Source organism: Planococcus citri, chromosome 2 (genome assembly GCF_950023065.1).
Source record: "Planococcus citri chromosome 2, ihPlaCitr1.1, whole genome shotgun sequence".
Taxonomy (NCBI): domain Eukaryota; kingdom Metazoa; phylum Arthropoda; class Insecta; order Hemiptera; family Pseudococcidae; genus Planococcus; species Planococcus citri.
Genome location: NC_088678.1, coordinates 81,695,479 through 81,718,625, shown reverse-complemented (window position 1 = coordinate 81,718,625; position 23,147 = coordinate 81,695,479). Strand labels below are relative to the sequence as shown.

General features: G+C 35.1%; 1 protein-coding gene across 4 annotated transcripts in view; it reads left to right on the top strand.

The window, feature by feature from the left end:
* form3 (formin 3) overlaps window positions 1-23,147 on the top strand; it is a 133,689-nt gene that overhangs the window by 104,868 nt on the left and 5,674 nt on the right. For 3 of the 4 annotated variants that reach the window (XM_065353543.1, XM_065353542.1, XM_065353541.1), the window contains 15 exons: window positions 12,170-12,332; window positions 12,587-13,150; window positions 13,252-13,455; window positions 17,101-17,162; window positions 17,279-17,467; window positions 17,572-17,672; window positions 17,768-17,838; window positions 17,949-18,056; window positions 18,141-18,211; window positions 21,276-21,402; window positions 21,483-21,735; window positions 21,822-21,946; window positions 22,028-22,467; window positions 22,556-22,683; window positions 22,787-23,109. In XM_065353543.1, coding sequence (XP_065209615.1) covers window positions 12,170-12,332; window positions 12,587-13,150; window positions 13,252-13,455; window positions 17,101-17,162; window positions 17,279-17,467; window positions 17,572-17,672; window positions 17,768-17,838; window positions 17,949-18,056; window positions 18,141-18,211; window positions 21,276-21,402; window positions 21,483-21,735; window positions 21,822-21,946; window positions 22,028-22,467; window positions 22,556-22,683; window positions 22,787-23,109 — 2,929 coding nt within the window. Of the gene's footprint in view, window positions 1-2,666; window positions 2,790-12,169; window positions 12,333-12,586; window positions 13,151-13,251; window positions 13,456-17,100; window positions 17,163-17,278; window positions 17,468-17,571; window positions 17,673-17,767; window positions 17,839-17,948; window positions 18,057-18,140; window positions 18,212-21,275; window positions 21,403-21,482; window positions 21,736-21,821; window positions 21,947-22,027; window positions 22,468-22,555; window positions 22,684-22,786; window positions 23,110-23,147 lie in introns of those variants that run through there. The other variant, XM_065353544.1, reaches the window with a different exon arrangement.

Sequence of the window (23,147 nt, the reverse complement as noted above, 5' to 3'; positions counted from 1 at the left end):
ATTACCTCCCAAAACTCTGAAAAATAGGGGACAATATGCTTTTCCCTCAAACTTTTAGTAGTTTATTGGTACAATTGATGAAAATGACAAAATTTCCACCAAAAATTGCTTCACTTGTACCACAGAACCCTATTGGGATCGGGAACATAGGAACGCAAATTTTGGAAATTTGATTGAGAACGAGAACGGGAACAGGAACGCTTCTGCTTATGGAGCACAAGAACTAGGAACAGGAACGAGGTGTTGGATTTGGAAGCAAGGAACAAAGAACGCCAAGAACGGCATTTTTTATTTTTGTGAGAACAAAGAATGGGAACGGGAAGGAGCACTTCCGCGTTCTCACAGCACTGCCTAGAGACTACCTCTAGCAACAACAACCTGTGCCCTCGTGAGGCAGTACTACTGCCAACAACCTTTTTTGGACACCAATTTTCCCCATGACAGACACATCAGTCATTTTCTCCGTCCATGGGTTCCAAAGCACTCTCCTCCAGCACCGCTTCTTGAGCGCATAAATTTTTCTTCTGTCTCCCTCATGTACTATCCAGATTTCTGACGCGTAGAGAAAAATTGAGAAAACTAGAGTGTTTACAAGCCTTATCTTCAGAGTCTTGCTCACTGCGGCATCTGACTATGTCTTCTTTAGGCTAGACATGGCACTTTGTGTGATTTGCACTCTGCGTCATATCTCGGCTTCACTGCCTCCTTTGTTATCAACAATGAATCCCAGGTACACAAATTGATTCACCACTTCGATTCTCTCAATTTCCTGGATTTCAGGCAAGTTGTTCTCAGGCCTATTCACAATCATGATCTTCGTCTTCGCTTTATTTATCAGCAAGCCATCAAAAATAGATTAGATCAGATCAGATCAAATTTAATCATTCCTTAGATTTAATTCTATCTAGATCTGCTCTAATCAGTTTGAACAGATCTGATTAGATCAGATCAGATTCAAACATTCCTTGTATCCAATTTTATCAGATTACTGATTAGATCAGATAAGATCCCATCCAATCATTTCCCATATCCACTCAAATCTGATCAAATTTGAGCGAATTCATTCATTATATTCCAGGCTGAGGTGATTGTGATCACATCTGACCAATGCTGAAGTCAGGTCTGTTCAAAGTTCAAATAGGCCGATCTGATGTGATCAAATCAGATCAAATCCAGACATTGAGAGGATCAAATTAGGACTGATCCAACTTGATCAGATTCACTCAATTTATCCTAGGTACAGAGAACAGTGATCAGATACGACTAAAGCTGATCTATGGCTTGATCAGAGTTGATTAGATCGCACCAAATGCAGCAATTTCCTAAATTCAATCAAACCTAGTCAAACCTGATTGAGAAATCTGTTTAGACGAATTTGATTAGAGCTGATCAGATTGACTGTTTCACTCATTTCTTGCATCCGGTTAAATTTCATCAAATTTAATTAGATTAATTCATTTTATTCTGGGCTTGGCGGATCGTGATCAGATCTCATTAGATCTGATCAAATTCGGACATTTCTGAATTCAATTGAATCTGGCCAAACTTGCGATAAGATCTGATTAGCAACATACAATCAACCTTTTAAAACCAGCGCAATTAAGAATCAATATCGACGATTTGACTTTTTCGTCCAGCAATATAGTTTCTCCATACAATCGGGAATAAAGCTCTTCCAAAAAAGACTCATTTTTCTTCTCGCAAACGTGTGATAATGTATGTAGTATGTTCGAGCACTTCCCCTGCACGATATTCATCTACTTACAACACCGAGGGAGAGAGTGAATAATGAATGGAGTACCACCTTCATTGAAACGTTTTACTCGCTAACTGATTACAAATTACCACCATTGGTAGAGAGTAAATACCGTTGAACGTGGCGCATTAATATGCGAAGTATGGAAGTTGAATCGTAGCCACCATATCGAGTCCAGAATTAACCTGTATGTATGTAAACGTACTCGTACGAGTATAAGCCAGTTACCTCGCCATCGTCTCTTACCGCCAGTCAAACAAATGTAGAATTAGAATTCCAACTCTGGAGAGGAAGGAAGTAAGGGTAGGAAGGATACACAGCAAAGATAAGCATACACGTAGACGTACAGCCTGAATACGACGGGGACGGACGCCCGTGTGGGCCCTCTGGCCCATCTCCCTCTGTCTCGGTCCCTCCAGCACATTTCTTTCCATTACGAAGAGTACGAGTATTTTACTCTTACGATAGTTAACGTACTCGTCTTATGGAGCGTCACCATCTCTAGCAGTAGTCGACGTTCGATTCTATTTTTTCAACACGTGCATTTTGTACACTGTACACATACGTAAGACAGCATAGCATATACATAACGTACCGGAGTTATAAGTATAGCCGATTCGGTGCCGTGTTTGTAATACTTTTACGTACGTATTCGTATACGTTAACGTACAATGCACGTCGTGTAGTCAATTCCTTATGGCTTTTTTTGTTTACTTTGAACCGGACGTTTTGTTTCGATGAAGTCATCGCGCTGGTGTAGTTTTTTAAATCGCGTTTACGCCGTTGGATGCTGCTCCTTCACAATCGTATTATGGTTATCGTTACGTATCCGCTAATGGTAAGGTACGATTTTCGAATTCATTCATATCTACCTTTTTCTGTTCTGTTCGTTTGTGATCGTTTTCTATTTCTTCTTTTTAAAATTCGAATCTCAACGATGAATGTGCGGCGTCTATCGATGGTATACTACTAAACTTACGATCAGCAATTTATCTCTTTCAAGATACTGCACTTCTTTTGAAGCTGGGTCAAGGTACGTGTGATAGATACCCTTCGTCTGTAACATCTCATTTCCATTTTCCGAATTGCAAAGCATCTTTCACTATTAGGTACTTAGTTCCTGCAAATTCGCTTCGCTGGTGTTCACAATGCTGTATACCCTTTGATTAATCATCCATCAGAACTTTTGACATTTTTTCGACTTCTTATTGGAGAATTATTTCCACAAAATGTACCGGCAGGTAAAAGAAATCTACGTTGTCTTGATCGTTTTTTGAGATCCAATATTAGTTGGGATTGGAAATAGGAAAACCTTCAATTTGTGAGTGTGGGTATGTGAGTTCTTGGGAGGGGGTGGAAGGGGGGACTATCATATTATCTGCTCACAAGGGAACCACTCGAGGTGTCCGCGTCCAATTCGAACGAGACTGCAATTTTTGGACAGAGTATGGTCTGAAACACCCAAAATAACCGAAATTTCAGCTGCCCAAATTAATTTTCCAAATTATTGGCAATTGCTGAAAATTAAAATTTCATCAATCAAGGCTTTTGGCACTCACTTTAATTTCTTTTCTTTTTCAAAATTAACATTCTAAAGAAAATTTAAAATTTTAACAGCCAAAAAATAAACTCCATCAGCCGGAGAATTTTCATTTGAACCCTCTTCTCCCTCCCTCTCTCAAAAAAACTGTATGTTTCGTCCTTAAAAATAGGTTCAAATTATATTTGCCTCGAGCCCGCATTGGCTCTCGACGGTCCTGCCTACAAGCAAAAATTTTTTGAACCGGACCAAAAAGGATCGAAAGAGAACCACAAAATTAGACGACCAGAATAATTTCAAGAGCTGAAATTTATTTTTTGATTTTTGGCGAATTTAAAAAAATCAAAATTTGGTCCATTCCTTATGAAAAAAAATTGTTGATCGAATCTCCCCGATGATTCGATCCAGAACAGTTCGAAACCATCATCTAATCGACTCAAGAGATCGAAAATAGAGGAGAGACCGAATTTCAGCTGTTTACATCAATCTGATCAAATTTTGATTTTTTTGCAAGAGAAGTGATGCAATTTAAAATTTTTTAAAATTTGCCAAAATTCGAAGAATTAATTTCAGTACTTGAAATTTTTGTTAATGATGTATTTTTAGGTTCTCTTTCGGGGTATTTGCCTCTGATTTGAACAGCACCGCGATTTTTGGAAATATCTCAAATTTTCAAAACAGAAACATAATCGTCAATTCACGCAATACAATAAATTATTCGAAACTCTACCAGTCCTAAAGTCGACCCCTTCACCCGCGATTGCCTTCATTTTCATGCCAATTTGAAGCTTCCTGCGAAATTGATTTTTCTCCAGCAATTTCAAATCGTTCCAGAAGGTGTTGTAATCAACTTAGATAGCTGAAAATGTAATTCTGTCATAAGTTCGACGGAGGTAGAAGTTTTCAGAAATTGACGATTTTTCATTTTTCCCCACAAATTTGAGCTTTTCAGCTAGTAGGTACATAAAAAGTACATCTTCTGAGTGATTTGAAGTTGCTGGAGAAAATTCAACTTTTGCTGGAGGTTCCAGATCGGCTTGAAAATGGTGGCAATCGAATTGCAGGGTCGACTTAAATATAAAAATTGATTTTTAGATTTTCGTCTCTCTTTACAACATACGATTTGGTAGAAAATGAATATGCCAAGACGAGGTTACTTCCCCATTTTCAAAAATTCACCAAAAATCGATAAATCAACTTCTGCAGCTCAAACTTGATTCTAAGGTCTGTTGAGATGCCTTTCAAGATAGCGAGATTTCAGCTCAATCTGAATTGATGGGTTGCAAAGGTTCCATAAAAATCAGTCCTGAAAATAATATCAACTCCCCGAAGCTGAATTTTCACCATTCCAGGTTATTCTGCGGGCTCCAGGGCGATTTCTGATTTCTCCAGGATTTTTTGAATCACTTCAGAAAGCGTAAAAATTTCTGATTATTTGGTGTTTTCACCAATGTCAAATGATGTCAATTTTGTGATCGATTCAATCGTACATATTTTTCCCTTTTTAGCCAAATTTACCACAGAGCATTGGACTTTCTAGCCTCTCTAGTTTTCAAAATGAACAAATTTCAAAAGTTCAAGGTTGAGCTTTTTTGAAAGCTCAATTTTCGGAATGACGTTAAATATTGAAGCTATAAGTTTAGCGATATAAGTAATTTACAATGGAAAAAATCCAAGAAGCAATTTAAAATTATGAACTTTTCAAGATGGGATTCGCAAAACTATTGGTCCGGCATATGACAATAGGAGTAATTGCACCCCCCCCCCTCCGACGATTCTCCGGGACAACTTTTTTCTTAAAGGGGACATCCTAAGGAACATTTTAAAGCAAACTTGCCAAAAAAAAGTTGGTCTTACTTACAAAATGGCGGCCATTTTGATTGACAGGTCAGCTGAAATCGCAGATTTTGCGTTTTAACATAGGACTTGCACGAACTTTTTCAAACTTTACAAAGGTAGATCGAAAGATCATGCAAAAATTCATCACCTGTCAAAATTTCAAGTGCTAAAGTGGGTTTTTCGATTTTTGGTGAATTTTTGAAAATCCAATTTAGGCCAAAAATGAGGGAAAAAATCAAAATTTTACCAAATTGACCAAGAAAGCTGAAATTTGGGATATACCCCATTTTCGACACGTCAAATCGATGGAGACTGTTTTACCCAGGTTTGAGCAGTTCTGGAGCCTCCAGCAGATTTTTGAAACTCGAAATTCCCACAAAATTCCATCAAATTGAAGTTGTAAAGCTAAAATTTATTCTAAAAACTAATTTCAATACGCTACGAAGTACTGCAGGTGAATTTCAAGTCGTTTTGGATCTTCCAGCGACTTTTTGAAAATTCCTGAAGTCTCCAGCAGATTTTTGAAACTTTAAATTTTCAGAAAATTTCATCAAAATGGAGATGGTAAGCTGAAATTTACTCTACACTCCAATTCTAACACCCTCTGAAAACGACTTCTGATGGATTTCAAGTCATTTTAGAGCCTCCAACGACTTTTTTGAAAATTTCTGGAGCCTCCAGTAGATTTTTGAAACTTGAAATTTCACCAAAATTTCATCAAACTAAGATGGAGAGTCGAAATTCATCCTGCAAACTAATTTCAATACGCTACGAAGTTGACTGCTGGTGAATTTCAAGTCGTTTTGGAGCCTCCAGCGACTTTTCGAAAGGTTGTATGGCGTTTTTTTGGAAAATTGAAATTTCCTAAAAGTAGCTGGAAGCTTCAAAACCATCTGAAACCACCATGTAGCCTGAGAAGTAAATTTCAGCTTGCCAACTCCATTCGATAAATTAATGTTGGGGAAATTTCAAGTTTCAAAAATCTACTGGAGGCTCCAGTAATTTTCAAAAAAGTTTCTGGAGGCCCTAAAATGACTTGAACCCACCTGAAGTCGTCTTCAGAGGGTGTTAAAATTGGAGTGTAGAGTAAATTTCAGCTTTCCATCTCTATTTGATGAAATTTTGTGAAAATTTAAAGTTTCAAAAATCTGCTGGAGGCTTCAGGAATTTTCAAAAAGTCGCTGGAGGATCCAAAACGACTTGAAATTCACCTGTAGTACTTCGTAGCGTATTGAAATTAGTTTTTAGAATATATTTTTAGCTTTACAACTTCAATTTGATGGAATTTTGTGGGAATTTCGAGTTTCAAAAATCTGCTGGAGGCTCCAGAACTGCTCAAATCTGGTTGAAACCGTTTCCAATCGATTTGGCATGTCGAAAATAGGGTATACCCCAAATTTCAGCTTTCTTGGTCAATTTGGTAAAATTTTGATTTTTTCCCTCATTTTTGGGCTAAATTCGATTTTCAAAAATTCACCAAAAATCGAAAAACGCACTTTAGCACTTGAAATTTTGATAGGTGATAAATGTTTGCATGATCTTTCGATCTACCTTTGTAAGGTTTGAAAAATTTCGTGCAAGTCCTACGTTAAAACGCAAAATCTGCGATTTCGGCTGACCTGTCAATCAAAATGACCGCCATTTTGTAAGTAAGGCCAACTTTTTTTTGGCAAGTTTGCTTTAAAATGTTCTTTAGGGTGTCCCCTTTAAGAAAAAAGTTGTCCCGATGGATCGGCGGGGGGGTGGTGCAATTACTCATATTGTCATATGCCGGACTACATTGGCGAACATAGGAAGGGGGTAGGGGGCCCCGAACTTTTGGTCAAAACGTTTAAAAAGTCAAATACCGAGTGACATATCGTTTCATACATTTTCGACAGCACTGAAGACGATTATCAACTCATTTTTTTGATTCGACCCTTCTAACACCTCCTATTGGTGCCTCAAATCAAATTTTCAAAAAATTGGAAAAATCGTGTGACATATGGTTTATTAGGTTTTGGAGAGCGCTGAATACGATTATGAACTTATTTTTTCGATTAAACCCCTCCAACGTCCATATTGGTTCTCAAAATTGACTGAAAATTAAAAATCACGTGTGACATATGGTTTTTTGAATCTCTGGGAGCGATTATAGTATCCTTGCTTAGATGCTTATTGATCTGGCGGAGTCACAGCATCAAAATTTCAACTACGTTTCTGCACGAATTGAATTTCTCAGCCATAGACAACGCAAAATTAGAACAAAAATATTTTCATTGCACCATTTTTTTTTCGTAAACAATTTCCAAATGAAACGATGAATGCATAAACAAGGGAAAATCGTTGCAACTTCGAGTCTATATGTATTACGAAACACGAAGATTCGATTGAGACGTCGCATCGTTATAAAAACAAACCTATATAGAAATTGAAGAGCGATTCTAATATGGATTAGTCTTACGTCTTAGTTACCTACTTATAAAAAGTATATAAAACGATTCGTTAATAATGTTTAATCGCGTTTAAAAATCGTGGATAATTTTTATTATTTATTTTCTCAACGATTATGAATTATGTTCGAGGCGGTGTAGGCCGCTGCGCTGATGATGGGAGTCAGGGTGTGGCAATAATAGCTCGAATAACGTCTTAAATAGCGGAATAGATATACTACAAGTACCTTTCGAGGTCTTGAGAAAACATTTTGCGCCTATGTAGCCTATTTCGATTACTACTTTGTATATTTTAGTTCGAGCCAACCGTGAAATATGTATACGACGAATTGATGCTATAAAGTATAGCGAGGCGGAGAAAAAAATTGAAAAAACCTCCAATGAGGCGATTGTGTTAATAACGGTGAACTGTGAGTCTCTCTGAGACATATACTACAATCAGACATCGTTTGACAATATGTAACCGGTCAATTAGCGATTTATCAGCATTGAAAATCGTTACGAAGCGATTTACGATTCGATTTTGAAATTTAAATAAAGGTGTGTAAACGAGTTATCGTTCAAAGGTAATGGAAATACACACAGAGACAGAGACAAAATCAGTTCGCTGAGAAAGCCTATTACAATAATGTATGTAGATATAGGTATATTTGAGATGCGACGGGACGCGAGCAATTCGAAAGATGGGGTAACTGAGGGTGGGGGGGGGAGGCGAAGCTGGAAAAAAAGAAGAAAAAAAGCGAACGATACAACGTCTAGAAAATTTACTTTACAACTCGCGACGCTCATCGTAAGATACGCTGCTTGTGCATTTCGAGATTTAGCAAGGGCAACGATCTATTAATGCGTTTCACGAAACGAAAAAGCCCGCGTTAGTGAATAATTCTCGCACAATACGGGGCCGTGGTGGTGGTGGTGGATCGGATACATTCATAGTAAACAAAAAAATAATATGTATAAGAGTTGTATCTCTATGGTTCTGGGGAACGGAAATGGGAAGTCGACCGACGATACGGAATAGGAATATACATAAAGGCAGTATAGTCACACACTGACACAGACTTAGAATAGAACGTCGTCGTTGGTTTTCCAAAATGCTCACGATGCACTAGCCTCCCCCTCCCCTCCCCCTTCATCACGACAAGATCTGGAGAAGAGATGAGGACGGGCAAATATACATACGAGAGGATAAGGCGATATAGTGAGAGACACGTATGGCAGACGTGCACGTGATTTATTTTCCGTTTTCAATGAATCTCGCTCTTCTCGCATTTTACCTGTCAAAATATTCGGAGAAATATTTCTCGTGCGTTGGATACGCGTATGAGCTTTGGAAATGGTACGATCGCGGCTGGAATACGTCTCGGCAAGTCGACTGCTGCGGCATGCGGCAGTTGGCCAAGTTGTCGGAAGCGTGTTCGTCGATTCGTGGTTTTATTTTGGAATAAACCGACCAACCAACTAACTAACTAACGTACTATATAAGACAGTATAAGTACACACATACATACGGTGTGTGATTGATTTGAAAAATGCTAGCTTGCTGTAGCCCGTAAGCCACTGCGGCGAATCGAACCGTAAGGATGTATTTACTATTTTTGGTCGTAGGTGCAAGGAGGTGAACGAATTGGAGAAATCGTAAAAGCTGGAATGTTCGTAAATCAGTTGAAAGAATTCCCAATTTGGTTGAAATACGAAATATTTCGCGATGCGAAGTTATCGACTAGCGTTTGTGTTGCTAATTCGGCTCAATTTATTTCACAATTTTTAATATCAGAACGAATTATTAGCAAATGACTACCTTTTTTTAAAAAAAATAATCTTCAAATAGTCTGATTATGCACCAATTTGTAAACAGAATGTTTTACAACCCACGAAACCAAAACCTCAGATGCTCAAGTTATTTTTGGATTTTTGGCGATGTGGATGATTCCTTCTGAAATTCAACTCCCATCAATACGATAAGTAAAAGTTTTTGAGCCATTCTGGAGCCTCCAGCGATTTTTTAAAATTTTCTCCAGCAATTCCAAATCTCGTTTGGAAAGGCTCAAAATGAACTTGAGCATCTATAACGTCGGTTGGTGCTTATTGGGCACCCTATCGACCGTTTTAGAAGGTTATCGCGAAATTCCAGGAATATGAGTTCAAAAGTGAGTTTTTGATCAATTTTTGCAATTCCAGAAAAAGTGAGAAAATCAAAGTTTCAACGAAGGTATTTAACGAAAATGGTCGAAAGGGTGACCAAAAAGCACCAACCAAAGTACAGGTGCTAAAGTTCATTTTTGACCCCTTTCAGCACGATTTGAAACTTCTGGAGAAATAATATGAAAAGTGAAAACTTGCTGGACGCTCCAAAAAAGTTGAATTGAGGTTGTTTTCGAGCTTGTAGAGACGCCAGACGATATCTTCTCAAAAAAAATTACTCGTCATGTATGTTTTTTGAAAATTTGATTTTTTTCATCGGGATGCGAGGAAGCCCCCTAAAATTTGAAAAATCCAGCTCATCCGGAAATTTTTCCTTTGTACGCAAGGTTCTTCAAATAAATACCCAATCTCATTTTCAGTGAAAAAATTCTTCCGATGGTTCCCTTCTACAAAGGCTCCTCCTCCCCCACCAAAAAAAAAAATGAAAATAAAAATTGACGAAGTCTGAAAAAATTTTCATTCCAGGGTCAGAATTGAATAGTTCTTTTTAGAAAATTTACAGCCGTGATTTTTTTTTTTTTTACCAAAGCATCAATACAGCTTGAAAGGGGGGGGGGGCTGAGGCAGGTTTTTTCATAACCTTTCATGCTAGTATACTTATTGAATTTTTTGGATTTTTTTTCAACTTGAAGTCGAAAGGGGCTTCCGACTCAACTTTTATACTTGAGGAAAATTAAAAAATTCGGACTCATTTTCTCACAAGATCTAACAATTATTTCAAGGAGGAAAGCAAATTTTGAAATGATTTAGCCTAAAAATACATTTTCTGATAAAAAATTGATCAGTATTAAAAATCAATCAATCGAATCGCAAAAATAAATTTATTTGGATTTTTGATTCCATATGATCGACGGAGCCCGAAACGAAAAATCAATTTTGGCTTAAGAAATAAATTTCCTGATACAAAGTTTTATCATGATTGAAAATCGATTAATCGAAATCGAATACCAAAAATCAATTTGTTTGCGATATACTCGATTTCATAGGATGAATGTTGCCCGAAATGAAAAATCAATTTTGGACTAAAAAGTAAATTCTTGATATCAAATTTATCATGATTGCAAATCGATTAATCGAAATCGAACACCAAAAATCGATTTATTTGCGATATTCGATTTCATAAGAACAATGTTGCCCGAAATGAAAAATCAATTTCGGACTAAAAATGAATTCTTGATATAAAATTATCATGATTGAAAATCGATTAATCGAAATCGAACGCCAAAAATCGATTCATTTGCGATATTCGATTTCGTAAGATCAATGTTGTCTAAAATAAAAGATGAATTTTGAACTAAAAAATTAATTTCCTGATATAAAATTTATCACAATCTAAAATCGATTAATCGAAATCGAATACCAAAAATCGATTCATTTGCGATATTCGATTTCACATAAGATCAATATTGCCTGAAATGCAAAATCAATTTGGAACTAAAAAATAAATTTTCTGATATAAAATCGAATGATCATGATTGAAAATCGATCAATCGAATACAAAAAAAAATCGATGTTTGAATCGTATATGGTCGATCGAATCGATGTTGCCCGAAATGAAAAATCAATTTTGGGCTAAAAAATGAATTCTTGATATCAGATTTATCATGATTGAAAATCGATTAATCGAAATCGAACGCCAAAAATCGATTTTTTCCTATATTCGATTTCATAAGATCAATGTTGCTCGAAATAAAAAACCAATTCTGGGCTAAAAAATAAATTCTTGATATCGGATTTATCATGATTGAAAATCGATTAATCGAAATCGAACGCCAAAAATCGATTTATTTGCGATATTCGATTTCATAAAGATCAATGTTGCCCGATATGAAAAATCAAGTTAGGACTATAAAAAATAAATTTCCAGGTGTAAAATCGAATGATCATGATTGAAAATCGATCAATCGAATGCCAAAAATCGATTCATTTGCGATATTCGAATCCATCGATTATTCCTGAAAGTAAAATGAAAAATCAATTTTAGCTCCAAAAATGAATTTCTTGATGAAAGATTAATCGTGATTGAAAATCGATTCATCGAATATTGCAAAAATCGATTCATTTTCGATATTCGGTTTCATAGATCATGGTTCCTAAAATGAAAAATCAAGTTTGGCCTAAAAAATAAATTTCCTTTAAGGTACAAAATTGAATGATCGTGATTGAAAATCGATTAATCAAATGCCAGAAATCGATTTATTTGAGATTTCTGATTCCATATGATCGATAGTGTCCAAAATGAAAAACCCAATTATAGGCTCAAAAAAAAAGATTTTACTCGCCGCTTTTTTTAGTTTTCAATGCGATTCCAATTCCAACCGTAATTTAATAATTATGCTTGATGGAATGTTCAATTCAAATGAAAATTAATCCAAGAACAACTGTATTTTTTCGCAGGAGGTACGTTAGCGGTGGCAACTGCGGTAATTACGCGGACTTGGGCGTACAATTAGACGTATTTCACGAGCAGCGTGAAAATGACGAAGCTCAAATATTAGATTCACCTTATGGGGTTGATTTGAATTCACACGTCGATGTATTTTATGCGATATTACGTCAAGTGAGTACCTACCTACCAAAAATTCTCAAGATTTTCGGTTTTTGACGAGTCGACCAAAGAGGCAGAGGTTATTTGATGAAATGGGTCCTTTCATGATTCAAATTAAGTCAAAAATGATCCAAAATGTTCAACTCCCCCCTCCCCTATAATAAAGTCATATTGATCCGATTTCATCACCTTGCCTCAAAAATCGCCTCTTCTACCCACTCAGTAAATGATTTCAAACCCCCATCTTCCTTTTTCTGATTACACAGGTAGCAGAAACACCTCAAGAAATCCCATTCCTCAGCATACTCCAACACCTGCTGCGAATCGATCCAAAAGAAGCGATCAGCGATATAATCTGGGACACAGCAGAAACCCTCGTGCATCGGGCCACTCTGCTGGAGTCCAGGCAAGATGCTACACGTATCCTAAGATCTCCGAGCGTACAAAGTAGACTTTGCTGCCACAACCATCGCAGTGTTCCTGATACCGTATGCGGTAGCCGCAAACAATCCCTCAACATTCCAACCTCCCCGTTAAGCACGTTTCAATCCTGTCCAGTTCCTCCTCCGCCACCTCCACCAGATCCACCATCCTGCGGGTTACCTCCACCTCCACCACCGCCTCCACCTCAATTAATACAACTCGACCAACCGGGTGATCAGAAGATGGGAGCTCCTCCGGTACCGCCGCCGTTGATAGCTCAACAAGAACGATCTCGAGCATCTCCAGAGCCCAGTGATGTGTCCCATTTGAGGTTACCGCAGCAAGAAACGCCCACACCTAAAACAAAAATGAAGACCATTAATTGGAACAAGATACCAAATAATAAAGTAAGTTGTGCACGCAAATTTTACACGGTTTTGAATATGTATTGTTAAATTATAGCTTAGGTAATTCTAATCGGTTGGTTTTTTTTTCTTTTCGAAAATAGGTCGTGGGCAAACATAACATATGGTCGGAGGTAGCTCGAAGTCATCAACATTCCCCTATGGCAGATCTCGACTGGTCCGAAATGGAAGGATTGTTTTGCCAACAAGCTCCTCCATCCACCGTCGTATCATGTCAATCGTCTCCTAAGCTAAGTCGCAATGAGTTCAACGAATCAGGCGACAGAAGAAGAAAAGAACCATCCGAGGTAAATACTTATTGAGCCATTCAGGATGAGATGGTGAACTCAGTACTTTATCCAATTTTGACGAAATTCGTTCAAAATGTTGGTTTTGATGTAGAACCATCCTAACCATTTTTTGAGCAGACCCCCTCCCCCTCCCTCCTACCACAACCAAAAACATCTGCCCATACATGCTCAGAAGCCAACATTTTGAAATGTTCACAGAATATATGCACTGGTTAGGTTAGCCACGTTTGTGGAATTTTTTTCAACAAAATTTCACATTTTGTTTTCTAAGGGGGAGGGGGGGGGTGAAAATTTCAAAAATTTGTAGAAAAAAAATACCTAGCATATTTGGAAAAAAGTATAGAAAACGAGACTTTATTGCAATTTTGACAAAAAAAAAAAACCAAGTAAGGTGAACTACCAGTTATGGACTGGGGTGCCAATTACGGATCTTTTTTTTTTGCGAGGGCCTGGCTAGTTTGCAATTTGTCGATAGGAGTACCAATTGCGGAATTGTGTTGCCTTGAGTGTAGCCAACCTAGAAATGCATGGTCTTTGGATATTGGGTGTTATCAGTATGCTCGGCCTGTTTGTAATCAGAAAGTAAAAATTTCTATGGCAAAAATTTTGTTAAATTTGTACAAGGGTTTTTAATTAATTCAATTACATCGATCCAAAGAGTATATTCGACGAACATTTGGTTTCTATGTGTGAAGCTAAGTACCAAGAACTACTTTTTTGCACGTTCTAACTTTTTTGCGGATTTTAGGTTTATGTTGGGCGCTTTTTGGTAGAATGACTATGTTCAAACATGAAATTGCTGTAATGTTTTCAAAATTCATGATTATAAGCCAAGTCTTATGTATTTATGTTGCATACCACATAAATATTTTTTCATGTTCCAGTGAATAAACATCCAAATTGTGAAATTCAGTTTTGGTGCGTAATTGGTTTGATCCAAAATTGGTACTTTGGTAGCTAATTGTTTTTTCTCTATGAATTTTTTAATTTCAAAAGGGTTGTCAGGTACCAATTATGGACTGGTCCACAATTGGTAGTTTTTCAACTTCAATATTTGTGAACTTTGATGATGAAAATTTTCTAATGTGGTTCTCAGGGTACTATAACTGGTCTCAGAGTGAAAAAAAATTGAATGCTTCCATTCATATTAGCATGATCCGTAATTGGTACCTCCTCAAAAACTGTCTTTTTCTAGACCTCATTTCAAATAGGAATTAGGGAAATGAAAATTACTTTTTTTCAAAACTGAACACCTTCCCGCACAACAATTGTCGACGTCGACATTTACATCGACGTCGACATTTACATCAACTACGTTTTTTTCCAACATAATGATGGAAAAGTGATCAATTAATTATTTAGTAGAAATCTTCTGTCTGTACAAAAGCCAGGTAAATGAAAAGTTTTGAAATTTTCTCATTATTTCTGATACCTCGACATGCCATCTCGACATGTAGATGTAAAATTCAATGCTCAAAATTTTCTTATAACTATGTCGACCAATTTTTCAGAATTAAAATTTCTGTTTTAGTGTTTAAAAGTTTAATTAACATTCAAAAATATGATCTTGTTCAATGAGGAAAACAAATTTTTTAGGGCATTGATGAAATTATTCACTTTTTCACAGTTTGGAGTTGTAGATGACATGATGTTGATATTCTGGATGTATTTGTTGATGTCGAATTTCACATCAACATTAACATTGACATGTCGACATGAAAATGGATTAGTTTAGTACTCTTAGATAAAGTATTGCACCATCTTTGATATAAGAAATTTCTGTTCAACTTCTTGATTATACAGACTTTTTGTCTGTACTTCTTCGAAAGTGGACTTTGCATTGATGCTGTTTTCAGCATGAGCAATAGCCACATCGAGGAAATCATTTTTGGAAAAAAAATTTAAAATTTGTAAACTCAGAATTTATAATTTTATGAAGCAGGAGGTTGACATAAATTTTGATGTTGATGTCGACCCATCCACATCCGTCACTTCTGGATGCCACATGTCAATGTGAATTTCAACCCTGTGTTGAGCCAATTGTCGACACAAATGCAGATCAACATCAGTCGACAATTAATTCGACAATTAGCTTGACACAGGGTTGAAATTCACATTGACATGTGGCATCCAAAAGTGACAGATGTGGATGGGTCGACATTCACATCAAAATTAGCATGGTTATTGTTGTATGGGTTGAAGTAAAAGAGGAAGCTTCAAGGATTATTTGGAAAAAAAATATCAAAATTGGGTCATAAATGATGTCTTACTGATTAATTGTAAAAAAGTGGTCCATAACTGGTAGGTTTACCTTAAGCAATTTTAGCCAAATAAAATTTTCCTATTCAAGTACAATTTTTTCATTTTCAAAAAAAAAATGAAAAAAATGAAGAGAAAATATCTAAATTTTAAAAGAAGAAACGAAATAAAAGATTTAAAAGGATTTATTGAAAGAAAAGACCAAAAAAAGAGACTTTTTTGCAATAGGTTATTGCAAAAAATCAGAACCTTTTTCGCAAGTTTGACAGAAAACCAAATTTGGAAACAATTAAGACTTTTCTCCTTATGCAAATTTGGCAAAAAAAATTGAGTTTTTTTTGCAAGTGTAGAAGAAATTGAAATTTTTTTATGTTAGTCTGGCCAAATATTCAGACTTCTACCAAATATGGCAGGAAATTTTGACTTTTTTTTGCAAGTTTGATCTCCAACTTCAGACTTTTTAAAAAATTTGGTCAAAAATTGAGAGTTTCTGATTTTGACTTTTTCACAAAATAGCCAAAAAAGTTGACCAAAAAGTAAGACTTTTATAGCATGTTAAGCAGAAAATCGAGACTTCTTAATGCTAATACAGCAAAAATGAAATATTTACTTTGTTTTTGCAAATTTGGAAAAATTTGACTTTTTACGTAAATTCTTTAAAAATTGAGACTTTCTTGCAAGTTTGGCTGAAATGTAAGTTCAGCAACAAATTGAACTTTGTTTTCCAAAAAATTTCAAATTTTTTGCGAAATTCCAAAAAATGAGCAAAAAATTAGAATTTTTTTTCAAAAAGTTGTCAAAACATTGATAATTTTTACCAATTTACGAAAAATTTGGGTTTTGTGGCAAGATTTGCCAAATCAAAAAAATTGCATTTAACAAAAATTTGACTTTTTACTCAATCAAGTTTAACTTTAGCCTGTTTCATAGGTATCAATTTCGCTTTTAAAAAAAAATCGAGATTTTCTTTCAAGTTTGACTAAAATCAAAAACTAGGACTTGTTTTCTAAAAAATTTACAACTTTTTTGCAAAATTCCAAAAAAAAGGAGCAAAAAATTGACATTTTTTTGCGAAAAAATTGTCAAAAAATTAACACTTTTTATCAATTCGACAAAAATTTTGATTTTGTTGCAACATACGCATGTTTACCAAATAAAACATCTTTTCTTTCCTGTTTTTCGCATCTGTTTTCTTTCGAGTTTCGAGTCAGGTAGATACGCCACGTTGACAGAGTACAAACGTAAAGGCGGCCATTTTAAAAGCATTAACAACCGCACGCTGTGTAATATAGTTGCGCCGAAATAATAAAAAACTCGTAAAAAATCATTTTAACGTTTGTCACTGTCGTTTTTATATTACGATAATCATTTACGTTTTTACAGATCGTACTACTAGACGGAAAGAGGAGTCTGAATGTGAATATATTTTTAAAACAGTTCAGATGGTAAGTACATAATATTATAGTATAATATATCCCCTCGAGGGACTCTCCCTCTTTTCTTCTCTCCTCAACTCATCATACACAAAGGCTAACGAACTCGGCATTCTTTTTTTCCGCAGCTCAAACGAAGATATAATTCAGATAATAAGGGAAGGAGGACACGACGACATAGGTGCTGAAAAGCTACGAGGACTTTTGAAAATGCTTCCCGAAATCGATGAATTAGAAATGTTAAAAGCATTCGACGGCAATAAAACCAAACTCGCTAATGCTGAAAAATTTTTATTAGAATTAGTTGAAGTACCTAAGTAAGTGTGACACGAACTTTTTTTTTTCTTCAATTTTCTAACAGCGCAATGCGACCTCATTAGAGTACTTTTTTTTTCATTCTCTTTCGCTAACCTCTTTTCAGTTATAAGTTGAGAATTGAGAGTATGCTATTAAAAGAAGAATTCGCCTCGAATATGAGCTACTTGGAACCTAGCATTAATTCTATGATTGTGGCCGGAGAAGGTAAGTGTGCTGCAAAAAGACTACCGTAACTTTTAGCACGTACATATGTAGTATGTCTATGTACCTACTTATTCAACTTTTGACATATTTTACAGATTTGATGACAAATAAAGCTTTGCAAGAGGTCTTGTATATGGTTATATGCGCCGGAAATTTTCTCAATTCTGTAAGTACACTTTAAACAGTATCTTCAAAGCTAAACCGATGCACGTTTTACTAGAACTTGAATAGGTACAATTTGAACGTTCAAATTTTTTGTTTTTTTTGCTGTTATAGGGAGGATATGCTGGAAACGCTGCCGGGGTGAAATTAAGTTCCTTACAAAAATTAACGGATATCAGAGCTAATAAGCCTGGAATGAATCTGATCCATTATGTAGCCATGGTAAAGACTAGTTTTGATTTCATTCTGAACTGATTGGAAGGATCTTACGTTATTATGATTGATTTAACTTTTGTTTCATTTCAGCAAATTGAGAAAAAACGTAAAGATCTGATGAGGTTTACTGATGACATGTCTGCCTTGGAAGATGCTGCAAAGTAAGTTAACAGTTTTGAGATTTTGAGATTCTAAAATTTGATTTTTGGTAAATATGGGTCCAAAATGTAGGAGAAGACGTATTTGAGATTTTCCAAGTTGCACCGTGGGAAGGGTAGGGGTGGTTGGGACTTAAAACCTTCCAATTAAAAAAAAGCTGAGGCTCGACAATATTTCAAAGCAAAAGGACAAAAATGGAGCGCATTGAACTTCAAAGTCATCCCTCCCCTCTTATTTTGTGTAAAAATGAATTGTTGTAGCATCATTCAAATATGACCCTGCGACCTATCAAAATGAGTCAAAATTTCGTGTGAAATTCAAATAATTTTACGAAAATGCTTTTTGAGTATTTTTGAAGAACTTTGCACCTAAAATTAGGTCACGATTTTGAGGATTTTGGATTTTTGAAAAATCATTGTGCAATCTACATATTAAAATGGGTTGATATTTTGCGAGAAATATGTACAAATACGAGTATTCTGGCGAAAATGTTTTTTCGAACATTTTTGAGGAATTTTAATCTGAAATTTTGGGCCACAATTTGTTGACATTTTACAAAAAACATAAACATTTCAACAAAATTTTTTAAAAATATTTTTGAAATTTTGAAAGAGGTGTCAAAAAATAGATTAGAAATTTCGCAAAAAATCAAAAAAAAATCTTTATAGCAGTTCTGAAAAATTTTGTGTCTAAAATTGGGTATGATTTTCGGAGTTATTGAAAAAGTTGCTGCGATCTCTTGAAATGAGTTAAAATTTCTTTTCAGAAAAAAATGAAGATTTTAGTTGAATGAAACTTTTTAAAATCAATTTTCAACATGATTTTTTCGAGATTTCTGAAAAAAGTTGTGAAATTTCTGAATTAAAATTTAGGCTGAAAATTCTTCAAAACTGCTCAAAAGAAGTTCTGGTCGCAATTCTTGATTTTCTGTTGAAATTCGAGACCATTTTGATAAGTAGCATCACATAATTTTTTTTTTATAAATCGCATAAATCTTAATTCAAGTTTGCACTCAAAATTTTTTATAATTATTTGAGAAAAATTTCCGTCGAAGTATTTGTAGTTCTTTCCAAATTTCAACCCATTTTGATAGGTCACAAGACACTTGTACAAAAATACCAAGAAAGATATTCAAATTTTGAACTTGAAATTCATCAAAAATGTTCCAAAAGTCATTTTCGTCGAAATATTTGAATTTCTTGCAAAATTTCAACACGATGTGATAGGTTGCATGGCACATTTCAGAGATACCCAAAATCGTAACTGAATTTTGGGACTAAAATTTAAAAAAAAAAACATTCCAAAAACTATTTTTGTCAAATTATTTGAATTCATTGCAAAATTTCAAATCATTTTGATAGGTTGCACGATAAATTTTTTAAAATACCAAAAAATATACTTAGTCAAATTTTGGGCGTAAAAATGTTCGAAGGCACGACAGTTTTTTTAAAAAATCCCAAAAATCGTGGCCCAATTTTGAACTCGAGTTCTTCTAAAATGCTCAAAAATCATTTCTGTGGAAATTGAAACTTTGAGTAAAATATATCACAAAAATGCCTAAATTTTTTAAGCAAATTGTAAAAAATTTGTCAAATGTCAAAATTGAATGAATATTTGTAAAAATTACGTGAAATGTGGCAGCAGAAAATCTGTAGAATTGGCATAAAAATTGATAAACCATTTCAAAATTTTGAGTAAGATCCCTAAAAATTGCGTGCATTGCATAAAATTATCAATAAAATTGATTAAAAATATTGTCAAAGTAAAATAAAATCTGACAAAAATTACACGAAGACAGAAAATGGGTATGGAAATGACTAAAAACGTGGAAAAAATTGATGAAATTATTGTAAAATTGAGGTCAATTTGGCAATGGTTGCTCGAAACATTATTCAAGTGTCACAAAATTCAAGCAAAATGTTGCTAAAATCAAAAGTAATGTTGTCTAAGAGCAAAAAAATGATTGGTAAATGTAATTCAATGGCTCATAACCAATTGGAAAATTTTACCTTACGGACCTCAAAAGCGAAAATTTGGTTTGTACGCTATTTTTAAACTCCCTTCCCCAATTGATTATTTTTTTAGAATCGTTTTGAGCAGTTCTGAAGCCTCTAGGAGATTCTTAAAACCCGAAATTTCCACAAAATTTTACTCAGTGAAGTTGAAAACCTAAAATTCACTTTACACATTATATTTCAACATCCTGAATCGATTAGAGAGGAGTTTTTCAGCTGTTCTGGAGCCTCCAGATTATGTTTGAAAATTCAATGAGCTCGGAAAGTATCTCGAAGTCCGTCCAAATCAACTTCAATTCGTATAATTGACGAAATTTCAGGTTTCAGAAGCCTGCTGAAGGCTCCAGAACCGCAAATTGAAAAAAAAAATGAAAAAAAATTTTAAAAATCAAAAAATGAAAAAAAGTTGTTGAAAAATTGAAAAGTTGAAGAAAAATAGGAACAAAACATTTTTCAAAAATCCAAAAACAAATTAAAAAATTAAAAAATGAAAATAATTTTTAAAAAATGAAAAAAAAGGAAAAATGACAAAAAAGTAAAATGATACGTAAATGGAAAAAAATTGAAAAAAAGTTTTTTAAAATGAAAAAAATAAACACAAACAATTGAAAAAAAATTTAAGAAATGAAAACAATTTTAAAAATTAAAAATTTGAAGAAAAAAAATTTGAAAAAAGTTTTTAAAAATAAGAAAAATACTAAAACACAAAAAATTGAGAAAAAAATGAAAAAATGAAAAAAATTGGCACAAAAAATTATTAAAAATGAAAAAACTTTGAAAAATGTAAAAAAAATAATACAATGAAAAAAATGAAAAAATTCAAAAAAACTTGAAAAATGAAAAAATTGTTTAAAAAGCCCTCAGAACCGCTCAAAATGATCGATTCGAGGGATTGAAAATAGGACACATCCCAAATTTCAGCTTTCTAAATCGATTTAGTGAAATTTTCATTTCTACTCCTTATTTTGGGTCTGAAGATTTCCAAAATCAAAATTCACAATATCTGCCTAATCTTACAACATCTTTCATAAATCATTATCACAATTTACAGGACTACAGTGGAGCAGTTACAAAACGAAGTTCAAGCTTTAGAAAACAGAATACAAAAAATCAAGAAACAAGTAGAATTGCCTTCAACCGAAAATGAAATTAAAGACCAAATGCGAGATTTCCTCAAGGTATGAAACTTTCCCATTTCAAACCCCTCATTTGTTGTGATGAATTTCGTGAGTAATTCTCTTCCACATTATGTGTGCAGATCGCTGAGCAAGAAGTCAGTACATTGCAGCACGATCTTCGAGAATTGGAAATGGTACGAAAAACATTGGCGGACTTCTTCTGCGAAGATCCGGCCACTTTCAAGATCGAAGAATGCTTCAAGATATTCCACGTATTTTGTGTGAAATTTAAGCAAGCGGTGGCGGAAAATGAAAGACGTCGTATTCAAGAAGAACAAGCTAGTGCGAGGAGAAAACAAAGAGAAGAACAGTTGGCGGCTAAAAAGAGATCGAGTAAGTATAATAATTGTTACAATGGTTCAAAGTAGGTATAAAAATGTAAGAAATACTAATTCATGCGGTGGTGTTTAATTTGAAAGTGATAGGAGCTGGAAATGTGAGCCCAACTGGAGGTATCACAGGAGACAGTCATATTATGGATATTTTGCTCAACGACATGCAATCGAACGGCCTCCAGAAAAGATATTCCGATAAAGAATCGAGAGTAAGTTTACGCAAATTCCTCCATGTTATTATAATCTGATCAATTTGATACTCATATCTGTACGGGAAATTTCATCCACAGAGTCGGAAAATAGGTATCAACGGTAGTATGCTCTCGGAAGAAGAATCGCCATCAGTTACAAACTCTCCAATAGTCTCCAGACGTAGATTAGGTTCCTTCGGAGACTCGGCTCATCTGAACGCCTCCAACAAGGAAGATACATGTTCACCAGACATCACACCGACAGGAAGTTTGAGACGTAGAAGAAGCAGAGTACCGTCTGAAGAAGACGAATCAACCCTGATGGACTTCTTGCGTTCAGCCGAACAGGAGAGCGCTAGGGAACGTAAATCTTGGGGCAGCTTGGATCGATCTTGGGCTCGACGTGCCAGAGGTGGTAAAAAGAGACCCGATTTGTTGAACGCGGATTTCTCCAATGATCGAGAAAGACCCGCTTCTCCATCTCCAGTACTTGAAAATAAGACTTTATTACCAACTCCAGAAGAAGAAGTTAAACCTAAGTAAGAACTGCAGAACATTGCAATTCAACCACACCGAATATTTCATTAGTCAGTCAATAAAAATTGTTAATTGATGGTTTTCTTGCAGAGCTTGGCGTCAAAAAATCGAAGCTTGGCTTCAAGAAAATGAAAAAGAAGAAAAACAAAACGCTGAAATGTTACATAAAACACAACGTAGACATTACAGTAGTCGAAGATCTCTAGAAAATGATTCAGGTACCTATTTATGACTTCAATCTCCGCAATAAAAATAATCCAAAAACCATTTTTGCTCTTAGATTGCTAATTACTTGTGTGTGTGTTTTTTTTTTTCACCTAGAAAACGAAGGACGAGATTCGAATGCGAGTACACCAGTCGATGGTATTTCCAAATACCGTCGAGATCCTTTATCGAAATTACAAGAACAAGTACCAACCTACCAACGTGTCTATTCGGATTGGAAACCAACGATAGACAAAACAGATGTAGTTGGTACGATGGAAGCAATCGCTGGAATGCAGCCTCAATCCCATCTGAAGGATAAATCAGCTTGGCGTAAATCACAACTAAATACTTCGGCAGGCGAAGACGTCGAAACGGAGAGTAGGAAATTACGTAGAATGAGATCCAGAGGAAGTATCGACTCGTCGCCACCTTTAGAGGTACATAATAACATCAGCAAACAATTGGCAAACGAAAC